General features: G+C 40.4%; 1 protein-coding gene across 2 annotated transcripts; it reads left to right on the top strand.

The window, feature by feature from the left end:
* Nucleotides 1-1,176: 1,176 nt before the first annotated feature.
* Nucleotides 1,177-16,885, top strand: lin54 (lin-54 DREAM MuvB core complex component). 2 transcript variants are annotated; one of them, XM_085280274.1, is made up of 14 exons: nucleotides 1,177-1,302; nucleotides 3,242-4,014; nucleotides 5,637-5,748; nucleotides 5,891-6,021; nucleotides 8,832-8,987; nucleotides 10,873-11,065; nucleotides 11,161-11,234; nucleotides 11,319-11,516; nucleotides 12,444-12,535; nucleotides 12,715-12,786; nucleotides 14,074-14,176; nucleotides 14,268-14,405; nucleotides 14,503-14,705; nucleotides 15,550-16,884. In XM_085280274.1, exons 2-14 carry the CDS (start codon nucleotides 3,271-3,273, stop codon nucleotides 15,749-15,751), a joined length of 2,418 nt encoding a protein of 805 aa, XP_085136400.1. In that variant the 5' UTR covers nucleotides 1,177-1,302; nucleotides 3,242-3,270; the 3' UTR covers nucleotides 15,752-16,884. The 2 variants fall into 2 exon arrangements, with proteins under 2 accessions (XP_085136400.1, XP_085136401.1); XM_085280275.1 differs by lacking the exon at nucleotides 1,177-1,302 and adding an exon at nucleotides 1,743-2,735 and having other exon boundaries at nucleotides 15,550-16,885.
* The last annotated feature ends 173 nt before the right edge of the window (nucleotides 16,886-17,058 follow it).

Here is a 17,058-nt window from a genome sequence, read left to right on the forward strand (position 1 = left end):
AATAGCATTTCCTTATCACTTACTTCTTCTTACTTTCTGTGTATTTATACACCACTTTACATATAATCATTAGTTACAGCCAATCTCTGGTGGACTTCCACAGCATGCCTTTTGCCTTGTCTCTCTCTCTGCTCTCTTCTCTTTCAACACACTCCAAACCAGTTGTAGTGGATGGCTGCCCCTGTACCCTCTGGCACGTTCTTCCTGTTAAAAAGGAGTTTTTCCTTTCCACTGTTTCCAAGTGTTTGTTCTTAGGGATTAATTTGACTGTCTGGGTTTTCTTTTTATTACTTTTTAAATGCTATGTAAATAAAATTGAATTGAGCTGACATTTTTATCAAACCAGTCAAAAGTATGTGTAAAGTTTAAGTAAAATATAACTAAAATATATAGCCTAACTAAATAATGTTGAATAATAGTAATAGTAATAAAATAGATACAACACCAGAGGCCAAGTTATATACAAGTGGTATCAGTTAAAAACTAAATATCTATATTCAACATCAGTCAAAAAGTATATAAGTATATGCAAAATACATAAAGAAATGTCTGATGTATCGACTTTTGTACAAGAAAAAGTTAGCACCTTAAGAGCTCAATGACTATCAATTTGACCTCATGTCCCTTATGATGAATGTACTGGAGAGACTACGCTGGCCTACCTAAGACCTTAGGCGAAAACATCTCTTGACACTCTGTAGTATGCAAGCAGCTCAAATCTGGGATTGAATCATGCAGTACTCTCCCTGGTGAAGACATTTTACTCCCATCTTGGCAGTAAAAACTGCAGGTTGAAGTCTATCTTGTCTGTTTTTCTGAAGTGCATTTCATGTGTTTTACCACTCTTATAGTAAGAGAAACTACAGGACATGTAAGTAAACATGTCCACCATCTTATTATTTATTGACTACCTGACAGTGGTACGTGAGACTGGGCACTTAGTGAGGCTACTGGGTAGTGCTCTGTCAGATTTCGGTAAATATCCAGCACACGAGCTCCAAGGCTGACTGTGTTGTTTGTTTTTTTTATTAACTAATAATAGTTTTTATTTTCAAAAAAATATTTTGTAAAAAAAGAAGAAGAAGAAAAAAAGCATTAAATAGTTTTGTAGAAACAGTCATAACTTTGATAATGCAATTGTGCTGTAGCTTTAAGTGTTACGTCAGTGTTTCGTATCGCATGGAGGGCGTGGCCGGCCTGTGAAATGTCAGGGAGGAATGGCGCTCGGCGCGGTATTTTGAACAATCGTCTTTTCCTTTCCTCCCTTTTATCTGGAAACGCTGCTTAGCTTAAAAAATTGGGGTAAGCATGACTATGCAATGGCCCTTTCTAGGATTTAACACACCATATTCAACATAAAGACTCACATTAAAGAATGTATTCAATGTTGAGATATAATGTTGTGCTAGCTAGCTCGGGTTAGCAAGCTCTGCAAGTTTGCTAGTACAGTTGTTCTGCCCGCTGGGCTGTCTAGATGAGACTGCTGTTGCTGTCTTTGATGATAACGATATTTAAGGATACACTCTGGTGAAAAAGCAGCATAATATTCCCAGGATTTGGTTTGGCAGAGTATTTTCAGCGCTGAAGGAAAGTTTCTCGTGCACAAAACTGGGACTTTAATAACATGGTGTAAATATCATGTGAGCCGGCCGCTAAGTTTACTTACTGCAACGGCAAATGAAAAGTAAAAGCTAAGTTAGCTGCACATCGAGTTGTTTTGACATACTGGCGAAACGTCTAAAGGATCATAGATATTTTTATATGTATGTAAAATATTAGAAGGCATAAGTCAGCAGTTGCATTTGCTGTTTGTTGGTTTCATATTACTTTAGCTGTTGACCCCGTAACATTCTTGGAATTTACGCTTTTCTGGTACTATAACTCAGTCAAAATATGACTTTCTTGAGGTTAAACTAAAACATCACTTTGAACTGGTTAGGCCACGCTAACTCCAGCCCTAAAACACAGACTGTAAATGCTGTTAAGGAGATCTATAATAGCAATCGCAATAATTGCATTGTGGAATTAAAATGATGTATTTCCTCCTATGTCAAGTGACAGGAGAAATTATTGAAAGCAAGCATTGTTTACGTTGTCAGAGTCTGCAGAGTTTTGTTGTTGTTATTTGTGGGTTGTTTTTTTTTTTATTCGCTAGCAGCACCCTGTTAACATCAAGTCTTATCTTGATTGTTTAGTTATGCTTGTTTTGCAGTGAACTGTCAGTGTAAGTGTCTCTGCTTGTTACCAATATTTATAAACGCTTCCCCTCAGCATAGCTTAGCGTTAGCCGGGCAGCTAACTAAGCTGATGACGAGGTAAAAATGGCGGATCTTTCGAAATCCAACCCCGGCCTGAAATAGTAACGCAGCCAGCAAAACAGCTTGTCGCTTTTTTTTTCCTCGCTCTTTGCCCCAGTCAGGACCACTTCTGGGCATTTTTAAAATAAACGAGTGCAACTCAGCACAGTTTTCTTTTGATGGCTTTCACCTGGGGACGTGAAGAGATTCAGCTCAGTCAGCTCTGCGTGTGAATGTGGTATGGAGTGGGTAGGGTTCATATGTGCGTTTCGGTGGCTTAATGTTGAGTAGAGTGCAGCAGGACAAAGATACGGCAGAGATGATCGTTGCGGCCTAGCATCAGCTGTCTGCTTCAGTCAAAATCAGCACAAGTCAAACGTTACTCATTCCCACCTCCTTATTTATTACATCTCACGTAATTACTGAAGTCATTTACAGGTAAAGTTATGACAATCTGGCACTTCTACTGCACCTACATGGCTAGCTCGCTAGCTTGAACTATCTTGCTCTATATTCTCAGCACAGCTTTTAGCTGTCTGTCTGTATTATAATCCAGTTATGTATATTGTATAAATGAGTAGAGGAATACATTTTTTTAATGAATTGCAAACACTGACTGCAATTAAATGCAACAGCTCTCTAAAACAATGAATGTATATCCTCAGAATTTTAAAATTGTATTATCTTTGTCTGTCTCTCCCTGTTCATGGTGTATCTAGTGCAGTAAATGTAAGCTTCTAGGTCTTTCAAATAATATAAAAGTGATCAAATACAACAGAAAACCCTCCTGCCTAATATAATAGCCAGAAAAACAGATTTGACCTGCTGGAGTTTGAACATGTGTGCCTGTATTATAAGTTAAACTGACAGTGGTGTTAATGTAGTGGCTTACTAGTGTTTGTGATGTATTTTGCAATGACAATTAAATTGTATTGGTTTTTCAGGATTAACAGAAAGCTGAGAGTTTGCAAGCATGGATGTAGTGTCACCAGAGCTCAACAGCCTCCTCCCAGATGAGATCATGGATACTGAGGATATAGAGGATGTTCCTCACTCTCAACCTGGCACCACTGCAGTCCACTCAGAGCCCAGTGATGATGCATCGGTCCCAATGGAAACTGATACACCCGTGGCTTCAGAGAACGTGAGCCTCTGTTCAGATGCCATTTTAACCGAACCCACTAAGGCTATGACCACCTCCACGGCCACAGACTCCATGCTTAGTGCCAGCCCCAGAAGTCCGCCTCCTGTCTCAAATTCCAGCACATCGTCTCCTCTTCTTACCATCAAACCAGCCTTGGCTACTTCGACAACCACAACCAAAACCACAGACAGTGTTACTGGAACTAGTGTGACTACAAGTGGATTACAGAAGCTCACAACTCCATTTACAATCTCTCCTGCAAATCGCCAGATTATTCTCAATAAGGTGGCTTCTCAAGCCTCAGAAGCAGCAAAGTCTGCAGGTAATCCACCCCAGGTCATCAAGCAGGATGGACAGAAACTTTTGGTTACAGCTATAGGAAAATCGGGGCAGCCTATAGTGCTTCAGTTACCCCACACAGGCAGCAAGCCTGGCATTTCACAGACTGCCGGAGACACCAAGTCTCAAGCGCCGCAGTTTAAAGTGGTGACTATAGGTGGGAGGTCAGACCTGAAGCCAGTGGTGGGCAACCAGGTGACCACATTACAGACCCAGCAGCTGAAGACTGTCCAGGTAACAATAACCTTTTGTATTATTAATACATTTTTACAAAAATATTGCTTGTCATGTTCCACATGTTACTGTTAAATTAAACATAATTACTACTGTAAATGATTGCCTCAATATTAATTGAACATACTGTGTACAAAGTTTTTCAAGTTATTAGATAAGATCTGCTTTGACCTTGATCTAGGCTGCCAGTAAATGTAAGCTAACAACAGTGTACTGACTAAGTACAGTTTGGTGTTTCAGAGAAGATGGAGTGGGACTGTGTCTCAGTAACCACTAGAACCACTAGGAATCTAGTGTGGAACTATAACGCGCAGAGCTCAATTAAATGTTATTTATACAATTCCAGTCACCTCAAGGGACTTTCTATTGCAAGTTAAAGGCTTCTACAGCATTAGTGAGAGAATCCTGATGACATGATGATCACTTAGCACATGACAATGGTAAAGTAGAAAGTCTTTTTCTGAATAGAAAGAACCTGCTGGTAGAACCAGGCTCATGGAAAGCCTAATATGGGCTTTGACTGGTTGGGAGATGAAGGGAAGAGAAGATAAAAAAAAAAAAAAAAAGGAGCATAGAGAGAGAACCACTTTGGTGAAGATTAAGAGGTTCATCCATGTAGTTTGAATGTGGAATGTAAAGATTCCTTGGTGTTTAGATTTGTAATTTCAGGGTATTTTTTGTTAGGATCTGGTTAAAACCTCTTGGCAGGGGGTGGGAGTTGTCTGACTCATAAAGTACAGACGTAACAGGTTTACATTACAGGTTACAAACAAATTGGTAAATCTCCCCATTCAACTGTTCTTCGCCTGTCTGGACGTTGTTTAAATGAGCAGTTCTCATATTTGGATTAAAAATTGTTACGAGTGACTGTTTCACTCTGTGTATAAGGGGTAGAGCAAGCATATACACTCGGGCATGTTTGTTTGGGAGTTTTTATCCTCTTAAATAATTAAAAAATTTGTAGGGAAACAAGCACACTCACACTCAGGGTTTAGATGAACATTATTAGTGCGCTATTTATTTAAGAACTGAAGTCAGATCATCTTAACAAGCATAAAAATAATATTTTTGTCTAAAATCATAGTTCAGAAGAGAAGGAAATGTATATCCTCTTTTTATCCTACATGTAGGAGAATGATTGCAATAATTTACCCCCAGTAAGATATTCAGATTTAAATATGTTTTTTTTTTTAAAAAGCCACCGATGTTGCTGTGAAATGAATACCTCAGCTGGCCTGTCTGGCTGCATAAAGTCATGTTGCAGAAGTGCTGACATTGTGTGTACATTGGAAAAAAAAAAGTGTCATAATTTCACAGTTGCTATATCAGAGCACTGACAAAGAATTGTCTTAATACTGCACATTGACCAGCTCAGTATGTAATCTTACAATATCACTGATGACCTTTTTCCCTACGAATATAAATTCAGTTATCACCCTCATAAATCCAGTATCAATTAAGTTGTACAACTAGAGCTCAGGTATCAACATCAGTATCAGTAAATGAAAATGCAACAGAACTGACCAAGCTAGGACACGCCAGTAGTCGTCATCTGCAGAAAGAGGCAATGTTTGGATATTGAATGAATACGTTTAAACATTTCTGGCTAATTGTCTTTTCAGATTGCCAAGAAGACACCAGCATCCTCAGCTGCACCGATCAAGTTTATCATCACAAAAACTGTTAACAGCAAAGGTATAAGTGCCCAGACATCAATGCCTCCTGTGATCACAGGTAAGTCTAAGTAATAACTTTTTGAGGCTATTTTGTTGTTTCAGTTTTTAAATAATTATCAAACCACATAGTTTATTGCTGTTTGTTTTCTAATTATGTTGTAATTAGCTTTGTCATTAAACCTTGCACTGTCTGTTCATAGGACGGGTTCTGACCCAGAGTTCACCAGTGATGCCCCCGAGGACCATTACTCTCTCTGAGCCCCACAACACTAATTTACAAAGTATCCCTGGCAAAAAGATTGCCATTTCCCCTCTCAAGACTCCCAGCAAGGTGATATTATATTTTTCTATATTTACTTTAACTGAATATGATCAAGTGGCTAGAGACTAAAACTAATAAGTCTATAGTTTAATTGTCACATAATTACAACCTGTTACTGCAGGTAAAGCACGAGTGTAATAAATCACCTCGAAACCCCCTGCAATGTTTACTCAAAAATGTTTGGAATCACAATGATATAATAATGGTACTTTGATCAGAGAAGGATGTTTGCTAGCCATTCTTCTTTAAGGGCTTATCTGTTTACCCTCAGTTCAATTGAGAACCAAAGACCTTAGTGTAAAACACTTTTCAAAATATTAAAACATTTAATAACACTTTGAAAACACATCAGATCTTAACTGGAAAAAAAATCATGCTGAAGACCCACTGTCAGACCAGGTAGAGAGTATTTTGTATGGGCCCCTACATGCTTGCATTCATGACTGACAACATTGAGGAATTAACCATAATGAGACGATAGATGGTATACTGGTTGATATCATCTTAGATGTGAACCAGTGCATCACTGAGCTCCTGGAAAGGAGGCAACATCGGATGGACAGAAACGTGATGTCCCAGAGATGCTCTGTTGATTTCAGGCGAGGATGGGGTCTAGTTAATGGTATCAGGGTATTGTCTGACAGTGGGTCTGGGGATTTTCTCCCAGTATGTAGTCACACTCAGGGTGTGATGCCTAGCCTGTAGAGGTTTGTGCGTCCCTCCATTCCTTCTCAGACCATCACTGGGCCACTACCAAACTATGCTGAATGATGTTATTGGCAGCACAATGTTCTCCATGGCTTCTCCAGACCCTTTCACATCTGTCACATGAGCTCAGGGTGTTCTCACCTGTGAAAAGCACAGGATGCCAGTGCTGGACCTGCCAATTCTGGTATTCTATGGCAGTCGGGCTTCATGATGCCAGGCAGAGAGCACAGAGGCAGAGTAACTGCCTGTCAGTGGCCTCCATCCAATTTGGTTGCACATGTGACCTAATTTCTCAATGGTGCAACTTAAAAAAAATCATAGGTCACACCGGTATGACCAGCCGTTTGAGTGGGGGGGGGGGGGGGAGTCTTTGCAACTCTGAAAGCCTTCGTGTGGTCAACAACAGACATGTTATGCCCATATCGTGGTCTAAACCAATTAGAGAGAGAGATACTCAGTTAGAGGCGGGACCTCTCTGATTGGCCGTGGTCCAGATATTCCTGTAGGCCTACGTTTGAAAGTGCAGGCAGATAGAGAGAGAGAGAGAGAGGTGCGTAGCCTAGGCCTGATAGTGGATGTAGCTGTGGGTAATGAGAAAAGATAAAAAGATAACTTTTTTGTTAAGTTAAGGCCTGATCTGTTGAAATTCATAGCCAGTGCTCTGACAACCTCTCAGGTTACGTCTAACACTGGTCCAGAGACGGCATCGACCTCTGAGCCAGAGCACACTGAAAGTAAAAGGGGGAAAGTGCATACATTTCGAAGAGAGTGGCTTGACCAGTTTTCCTGGCTAAGATACAGTAAAGCTGCCAACATTATGCACTGCATTTACTGTCGTGCGTGTAGAAAGACCATGCCCGGCAATACTGCATTTGTGACTGGTGCAAATACATTTCGAATTGAAACGCTGAAAAAGCACAGTGTATCTAGAAAACACATTATATGACACAATATAAATGCACTGCCCAAGTGTCCCCTCTCTCCACTGCCTTTCAGCGGCAGGCAGCAGCAAACAGGTCATCAGAGGAGGCCAAATGATGATTACGTTTAACAGTGCCTACAATATTGCAAAGAAGAATTTCCATTCTCTAAGTTGAAGTCCGAAATAATTCTTCACAAGAAAAATGGCTTGAACGTCAACTCCACATACAGTAATGATGTCACGTGCGCCCAGTTTTTGTGAACCTAACTTTTGTGCTGATGCACAGGCGCACCAATGCAACCATGGCGAAAAGTTAGTCTAGAGCCCTGGGGTATTATCGTCACCCTACTGGGCAGGGGGGTGGCATGGACACCTACATTTGTGAATGGGATAACGTAGACACTTCAAGTTAATACTATAGGTGTATGTACTAAAAATCTCAGAAGAGTTCAAATCTCAGTGACTTTGACCTTAAGGTCAAAGGTGAAGTTTTATGAAAATCTTGTGACTGCGTAAACTGGAGAATAAAATTACGTAGAATTTTGAAATTGATCCCATAGGTGTGTCTGCTAGGAAGCTGAGAGGTAGCGTTGGTGGTTGGGCCAATACTGTTGTTTAAAATAACAATTTGATTGTCTTTGTTTTTTGGAAATGTAGTTATTAAAAATGCAGTAGATGTATTCACACTCTTTGAATATTTAGACAGCCCACAACGGATTGATGTGTCACAGTACATAAACATCAGCCTCTGGCACTAGTAATCATCATCGTATTTGCAGACAGGAGTTTATATTGTATTATATTATATTATATTATATTATATTATATTATATTTAGTGCTGTCAGTGTTAATCTCGTTAAAATGACGAGTTATCGCGAATCGCCCTGTGCGTGGGGCTGGACGGCGTTAACGAGCTAACCGTGCTCACGCGTTGATGCTGTGTAGCCCCACGCACAGAGCGATTCATGAGATTAACACTGACAGCACTAATTATATTAGATATTTCTTTCACTCCTACTAATTAATGAATATGTATACATAGTGTTTGCAATTGACTTGTTATAGTATGTTAGTTTATGTGACATTCCTGTTACCATACGTAATGGCAGCTATATTGCCATCCAACTCGGGTCTTTGTTTAATCAGGTGAAATTTTCACAGCTCATGCCGCTTGTCTGTTCCTGCCAGGTGACTGTGGTGTCTGTGGCTTCCCCGACCTCCGGTGCTTCTCAGAAGTCTGTAGCACTGCCTGTGAATGTAGCACTTGGCCAGCAGATCCTGACAGTCCAGCAGTCAACATCTGTATCTCCAGTCAAGGTGGCCACTAGCCAATCAACAACGCAGGTAACATGAAAGCACAGAACAGTCAGTTGTAGTTGATACCATTTGATCTGAGGGGAGAAAAGGAATTAAAAAACAAAACAAAAACGTATTCACCTTGTTTGTGCATAAGTGTCATTTCAGCTCCGTATGAGAGTCAAGGAGTTGCAGCATACTGCTGTGATGTGCAGTCATGCTATTTTCCTCCTCTCTTCTTTCTTGCTCTTGAGTGCACCTCATTTTACTGCTACACACAAACAGGCCGCATTTAGGATTGTGCTGACAGGAAGCAGGTGAAGACGGAGACAACTCACTGTTACTGCAAGTGCAGTTTTACAAAAACAGAACAAAACCTCCCAAACTTCCAAATAAGCATTACACTGATGAATGAAAACAAACATGGAGCAAACATGCAGTTAAAAGCTGTGGAAAGATAAAAATAGAGTGAAATGGCTTCTTCTGTGCTATGTTAGCTCTTGAAATAATAATTGCTGCTGTGTAGTGAACACAGAAAGGAAGTGAATAGATTTAATCACTTATATCCGATCCAACCTTTTTGGGTCAAAATGGAGGAAATCCGTTCCAAATATCAGATTGATACATCTGCAGTTGGTGGGATTGTTGTTTATAGTCTGACACAGTTTGTAGTAAACAGACTGCTCATTACTCAAAATGACTGGCTCAGTTGTGCACTGCATGCTTTGATTTAAAAAAAAAAAAATTTCTCTCAAATTTGTACCATTATGGAAATATTTCACTTTTTCTGGTAATAAAGTTCCATCTGTGAATCTCCACCTTATCGTGGTAGAGCAGCGGTCCCCAACCTTTTTTGCGCCACGGACCGGTTTATGCCCGACAATATTTTCACTGACCGGCCTTTAAGGTGTCGCGGATAAATACAACAAAATAGAACTAGTACCGGTACCGAAAAAAAGATTTATTCATAACACATGTGAAAAGACCCAGGAAAACCGAGTTAACGATAAAAACGATAACAAAATAACGCTGAAAACTGATTAAAAACCCTGAAAACCATACATTTCACACCTGAGCCTCAACTCTCGCGGCCCGGTACCAAACGACTCACGGACCGGTACCTGTCCGAGGCCCGGGGGTTGGGAACCGGTGTGGTAGAGGATTCGCGTGGCCCAGGGATCCCAGCAGCTATGTTATTGGGTGGTCTTTCGCCCCCTGGCAGGATCTCCCAAGGCAAATTGGTCCTGGGTGAGGGACCAGACAACGGGCAATTCAAAAACCCCTATGAGTGAAACTGAGGAGGGTGCCCGAGGGCGAGCGCCTGTACATTGGAGTCTGGTTTTTCCCACTGCAATTTCTAGAGAAACTGAATTTTCTTCTTTGTATATAAAACAATAAGTTGTGCAGTTGTTTTTGTTCAACTGTCTGCATTGCTAAAGCCATGGCCATCTGATGCAGAAAAGGCAGGACAGACCGTGTCATGTTTATCTCAGTGCACTATGTGGGGCACCAATGATGATGACTTACTTCGCATGTAAATTTTACCTCCATAGCAATATACATTTTTGCCAGAAATAAAATGGTTGTGTAAGATTGTTTCCAAGCAGATAGAAAGATAATTAATACTCAAAACAATTAAATGTTTTCATGTGACCACCTGCCCCAACTATGATATAAGATTGTTTTTATGCATTTTACATGTATAACAATAGATCAGCATTTGGGGAGCTTAATCCTGGCCTGCAAAAAAGAAACTGAAGTGCACTTTGAAGATTGTATTGCCAGTAAAACGGGCAGCTCTTAACAAACTGTTTTCAGGATGAGGTTCTTTAGGTTTTGTTGTTGTTGTTGTTGTTTGTTTTGTTTTGTTTTTAAATTTTCTCTTCTATTACTGGCTTCAGTCTGTTTCTCCGTTTGATGTGAATGTTTTCAGAACATTAAACCTGTGGCTGTTGGAGGAGTGGGAGGTTCCCAGTTTAAAACAATCATACCCCTGGCCACCCAGCCCAACGTGCAGCAGATCCAGGTGCCTGGCAGCAGGTTCCACTACGTTCGCCTCGTCACAGCAACGACAGCGAGCAGCACAGGACAGCCCAGTGGTCCCAGTACCAGCTCTATACAGACAGGTGACCTATGAACTTGTTTTGTTTCCTCTGCTAACAAATACAGGCAGCACTTAGTAATTGCGCTGTACCAACTCGTGATGGTGCTTATCCCACAGCTAAACCTATGGTGGTCAGTACAGCAGCGGTCAGGATGTCTGTCCCAGTTGTCCCAGCACAGACCATGAAACAGGTAACCTGGGTATCCAAGTTCATTCAAAGAGAACTTTCTCTGAAATGTCCCTTGAGCTGCATTCATGGTTTTTATTCCCCGTAGGTGGCACCTAAGCCCTTAACATCAGGACCACAAGTAGTAACCACCACTCAGACTCAGCAACGTTTGATCATGCCTGCGACTCCACTACCCCAAATCCAGCCCAACTTCACCAACCTCCCTCCAGGCACCGTCCTGACACCAGCTCCAGGAGGAGGGAATGTGGGTTACGCGGTTGTGCCAGCACAATATGTCACACAGGTTAGCGAATTATCTTTGTGTGCTTTTTGGTTTGACGGGGTTTTTTTTATTTTTTTGTTTTTTATAATTCAAGTATTTATTAGATTTTGCATTTTATAACAGCAAATACAGAGATGCAGCAACCAAAAGCAAGAAGCAAACAAACAAAAACAAACAAACAATTTTTTTTTTTTAAATAAATAAATAAAAACAAAAAACCCCCACAACAAAACAAAACAAGTGAGGTTTTAACATATGTTGTATTAAGCTCAAATGTCCAAGTCAGGTAGACATGTAGGTGCAAAAATTGTCCCACTGTTCCAGCGCAGCTTCCGTCACATGATGTATTTTTCCCAGCATCTTTTCGCATGCAACATTCCCAATCATTCTGTCTTTCCACATTTTAAGCGTTGGAGTATGGGAGTCCTTCCAGTGTTCCAAAATGACACGGGTACATGTTACCAATGCAGTACTTAACACTCTAAACTGGTGTTTATTTAATTGCAGCACCTCTCCTTTGTCTCCTAGTAAACATAATTTAGGTGATCTGGGTAGGTTACAAAGTGTCCACCCCTGCAAATAATTCAGTACAGTGTTCCAAACTGGAAAAACCAGCGGGCATTCCCAGAGTACATGTATCAGAGTACCTTTGGCTTGTTGGCATTTCCAACACAAGTCATCTCTACCAATCCCCATTCTATACAGCCTTGAAGGAGTATAATAGTATCTGTTAAGAATTTTGTATTGAATAAATTTCCCCCTGGCTTCCCTAATGTATAATCCATTGTTCGACAATATAGAATCCCATGTACCTTCATCCATTGTACGCCCTGGTTTGAAGGGTTTTTTTGTTTTGTTTTGGGTTTTGTTTTTTTGTTTTTTGTTTTTAAAAGATTGATTTCCTTTTCCTGAGTGAGTTTCAATATCGTGTTTCTGCTTTTCTCATAGATCCAGCAGCCACCATTTGTGACACTTGCCAGCAGCTCTAGTTTTTCTGCATCCACTGGTATCCAGACTCAGGCCAGATTGCCTCTTAATGGGTAAGAAATGGTAGAAGCCATCTTACTATGACTTTTGTTTTTATATATATTGCATTGAAAGACCAACTAAATGATATCTGTTCTATTTAAAAAGATGTTTACCAAAATATTAAAGTGATTTTCTTCATTTGTTCTCGTGACTGTCTATAGTTTAATCTAATTAATGTTCATTGGTTCAGTTTGTCAGCAGCAGAAACAACCTCAAGACCAAGAAAACCATGTAACTGTACCAAGTCACAGTGCCTCAAACTGTAAGTGTAACGGTCACTGATAATGTTTATCCATTGGATAAATCTGTCCAGGTGTAGCTCAATAATTAATACATGTTTGTATACAAACTATATGTTTGTAATTTCAGCTGAATATTTTGTAAAGTCATCTGTGACATTATATTTTAGCTTTTTGTCTCTGAGTCAGAAAGAAGAAACCAAGTTCCTGTTTACGCTCCATAAATATTGATGCATATTTTTAATATTGTAAATATTTTTTTGCTCATCTGGCAGAGGGACAAGTCTCTTTCTTAAAAAACATTAAGACAAAAGTTCAGTGGACTTGAGCTTAATTTGATTTGTTGGTCAAAGTAGGGCTGGGTTTTTATTAATGAACCTGTAGAAGGATTATCAGTTGCCTGCAGCTGCCTTTGTCTCCAGATTGCTCAGGTTCTCTAACCTGGTATGCTTTCAGTATTTGTGACAGTTGGCTTTCTGCGTTGGCTCTCTCTTGTCTGCTTCCAGCTGCTGTGTAGGTCTCCTGAGGCTCACAAGCCCACTGCCACTTGCGGCTAGCTGTGTCCTTACCTGCACCCACAGCCATCTTACAGTGGAGGCCAAAGGCTGGCAGGGAATCACGTGTGCCCTTGCAAAATGAGATTTATGGTCATAAACACCCCATGGTGTTTTTAACCCTCATTGTATTTAAAGTTCAATAAAATCTCAGTTCAGTGACTTTATTATGTTTACTTTAAGGAATAATCATTGTTAATAATATAGATAACAGTAATCAGTATTATTATGTTTGCACTAATCTAGCAGCTTGCAGTCATATTAATCTCATACAAATGCCTGGGTAAAACTCTAAATTCATGACCTTTATTTCCAGGAGGTCAAAGAACAACTTTGCTATGAAATCGCCATGGTAAATGATAAATGGACTGGTATTTATGGTTTTTATAAGTGCTTTATACAACATGCCTAATTCACCCTTTCACACAAGCACTTCTTTCTACACCTAAGTGCTCTCTGATGTGTTTCTTATTAACACTTGGAGCATAACTTGGGGTTCAGTATCTTGCCTAAGGATACTTTGGCATGCAGACTGGAGCAGCAAGAGATTTAACAAACAAACTTCCAATTAGCTGACCTGCTTAGCTGGTAATGGCTAGTTTAAAAAAAATCCTAATACAGTATTATTTTGCGGTGGAAACCATTTTTCCTTTTTATCAGAGTTTAGGAAGCACTGAGAGACTTAATGTTGCTGAATCAAATTACAGTTGACATGGTTTTATTAAATGGTGGGGTTTTTTGTTTGCCTTCCTATAGCTACTGTGACTGTTTTGCAAATGGAGAGTTCTGCAATAACTGTAACTGCAATAACTGCTTCAATAACCTGGAACATGAAACTGAACGTCTCAAAGCTATAAAGGTGAGGCAGAAGTCCACTTTCTGAATTCTGTTTTTGGGCTGAACTGCATCCTGTTTGACTCATAAATTGCTGCACAAACATGTTTTCACAGACTTGTCTGGACCGAAACCCAGAGGCCTTTAAACCTAAAATTGGTAAAGGCAAGGAGGGAGAGTCGGACCGTCGACACAGCAAGGGCTGCAACTGCAAACGCTCAGGCTGCCTGAAGAACTACTGCGAGTGCTACGAGGTAAGCTCTCCAGTTTTCTTTTTTTACAGATGGCGTCACCTCCATTCATTCGTCTCTTATTGGCATTTATTTCCTTCATTTTTGTTTCTCTTCACAGGCGAAGATCATGTGTTCGTCCATTTGTAAATGCATCGGCTGCAAAAACTTTGAGGAGAGCCCGGAGAGGAAGACGCTAATGCATTTGGCAGATGCAGCAGAAGTGAGAGTTCAGCAGCAAACGGCAGCCAAGACCAAACTATCCTCACAGATCTCAGATTTGCTCATGCGGACGACGCCTGTGATTTCAAGTGGAAGTGGCAGGTACCTGAAACACAGTTCACACATTTTTCAACATAAAATCAAATCTGCAAAGAGCTTCTTTTACAGTAAGCATATGATATGTACTTTTGTAGAATCTTTAGCTTTAGCTAAAGTGTTGCACAAGTAAGGGCTGCAGGAGATTGACTGACAGATTGATACAGCATCTGCAGTGATGCGGACACAGTACAGCAAGAATTAGAAATGATCTTCCAGTGAAGGGTGGCTGGACACTCCTTTAGAGAGAGGGTGAGGAGCTCAGTCATTTGGGAGGGACTGGAGTTGCATCTTTTGATGGCTTAAGAAGGCCTTTATGTCACCCTGAAAGAGGTGTCCAGGAAGAGGGAGGTTTGGGTGAATCTGGATCCTGATACTCAGGAGAGATGAGTGAATAAAGCACTTATCTTTTATTTTATTTCAACAATAATGGCTACATCCCAGATACATTGTAAGGAAGTCTTCTTTTCTTGCAAGGACCAACTAATGTCTAGGCATGCACCCTGGGCACCAAACCAATACCAGTGTTAAATTAATAAGCTGTATAGAAGAAGACACTCAGAATCTCTGTCATCTGCAATGCAACATCAAATTTGACCTAAACTACCTAAACTTTAAAACTTTAAGTAGAGACGTACGCGCTTTCAGAAACGGTGCAAAATGTGTGTGTTTCCTGTACAAGCTGCAGGAGTTGTCAGCACATCTATATGAAGCTATGGAGGGGGTCATTAAAACTCACTTGTGTCTGATTGACATGGAGTCTCCACGATCCATCTGCTTACTACTGCTGAGACCAGATAATGATGGCTTTGTTGTCAATACTCAGACTTTTATTTTGCTTTTCCCCCAGGCTCCCGTATACGTTTGTAACAAAGGAAGTGCTTGAAGCAACATGCGAGTGTCTGCTGGAGCAGGCCAAAAAAGCAGAACAGACTCACCAGCCTCAAGTTGAGGCAGAGAGGATGATTCTGGAGGAGTTTGGACACTGCCTCATGAGGATAATCAGCTCGGCAGGGAAAGCCAAATCAGACTGTGCCTCCATCAACTGCTAGGCCGAGGCCTGTAAAGGCTCTCCACCCTTAACCCTCCTACCAGCTGTGGAGGCTAAGAGAATGGATTACTTTTTGCACTCTGTCCTAGACCCCAGGGTTTCTGGCCTGCAGGGAAACAGGTTGTCTCCTTCATCAAAAGGCAGAACAATGAACTGAAGGCAGGCAGATCCCACCCCCACCCCCCTGCCTTAGCCAAGCTGAGGCCAGCTGGAATAATAAAAAACATGGAGCAGTTGTTTGCACTGTTCACCTATGCTAACAGAAGGAGAAATGGACTGACTTTGAAGACGTTACCATACTTGTCCACCTGAGTGTGATGCACACAAATGACTGAACAGGAATACAAATGTTCTTTCACTTGATTTTCTTTCCCCCCCCCCCAAATTTCCCTTCCAAACCTCTATCAAATGTTTCCTTCACATTTGCTCTTCCATTTCACTCTGGGGTTTTTTAGGTTTGTTTTGAGGTTTAAAAAAATGCCTGTAATTTTATGTAATCCGTATATTTGTGCTTTCAGTAGACAAAAAAAGAATATGTATCTTTTGATATTTATTTTCACAGGTATTTGTAATCATTGTCAGCGCTAATATTGTGTGGCTTCAAATGCTACAACATGTTAATTATTAACCAAGGCTAGGCTAAATTGTTTTAATGAGAAATAAGTAGATGCAATCTTTGGTTTTATCCTAAATCCAAATGTAAGATGAATACACACACACACACACACACACACACACACACACACACACAGTACAGAATAGTTGTAACTTGGTTACACTGACAGAGGTTCACATTTTTCCTGGTGCTGTTTTGTTTTCTTAGTTACATGCTTACTGTACATTAAAGACCAATTACACCCACGTGACTTGTTTAGTGTTCTTTCAGATATCTGGACACGATAGCCTGAGTGTTAGTGTTTTCCAGCCCTGTCCACACCTGTGTACCTTTAGACCCTCTGTCTCAGTTTTAGTCTGGCCTAAGCTATAAAGCTGAGACTTGTGAACAAGGGCTGGAAGAGCTGCTTGTTGTGCTTTTAAGTAAACAAATGTGGGCAAAGCTTCTTTTTATGTTTGTTTGTTTTTTTTTCTATTTAGGTTATAAACTTCAAACAGAAAAGTTATTCACGGAGTTCCACGGGAGCACTGTCCCAGTACTGTCAATGAAGCTAGATGACACAAATCAATTAAAATACAGGACACTCTGAGAAACAAGTGTTGTAAAACCCATTTAAAAAGCATTCAGCTGATCCAAAACACTATATCAAGTATGCTAACAGGAAAAGAGATCATATTTCTCTTATATTGTTT

Source organism: Mchenga conophoros, linkage group LG7 (genome assembly GCF_057382185.1).
Source record: "Mchenga conophoros isolate Kocher_MC1m ecotype Shallow Benthic linkage group LG7, M_conophoros_male_GT1.1, whole genome shotgun sequence".
NCBI lineage: Eukaryota > Metazoa > Chordata > Actinopteri > Cichliformes > Cichlidae > Mchenga > Mchenga conophoros.

Bases quoted from the DNA above. Each gene is read 5' to 3' on its own strand.
- lin54 (XM_085280274.1), top strand. From the start codon at position 3,271: ATGGATGTAGTGTCACCAGAGCTCAACAGCCTCCTCCCAGATGAGATC. The intron at 11,235-11,318 runs GTAACCTGGGTA...TATTCCCCGTAG, and splicing joins CAGCACAGACCATGAAACAG to GTGGCACCTAAGCCCTTAAC. The intron at 14,406-14,502 runs GTAAGCTCTCCA...TTCTCTTCACAG, and splicing joins ACTACTGCGAGTGCTACGAG to GCGAAGATCATGTGTTCGTC.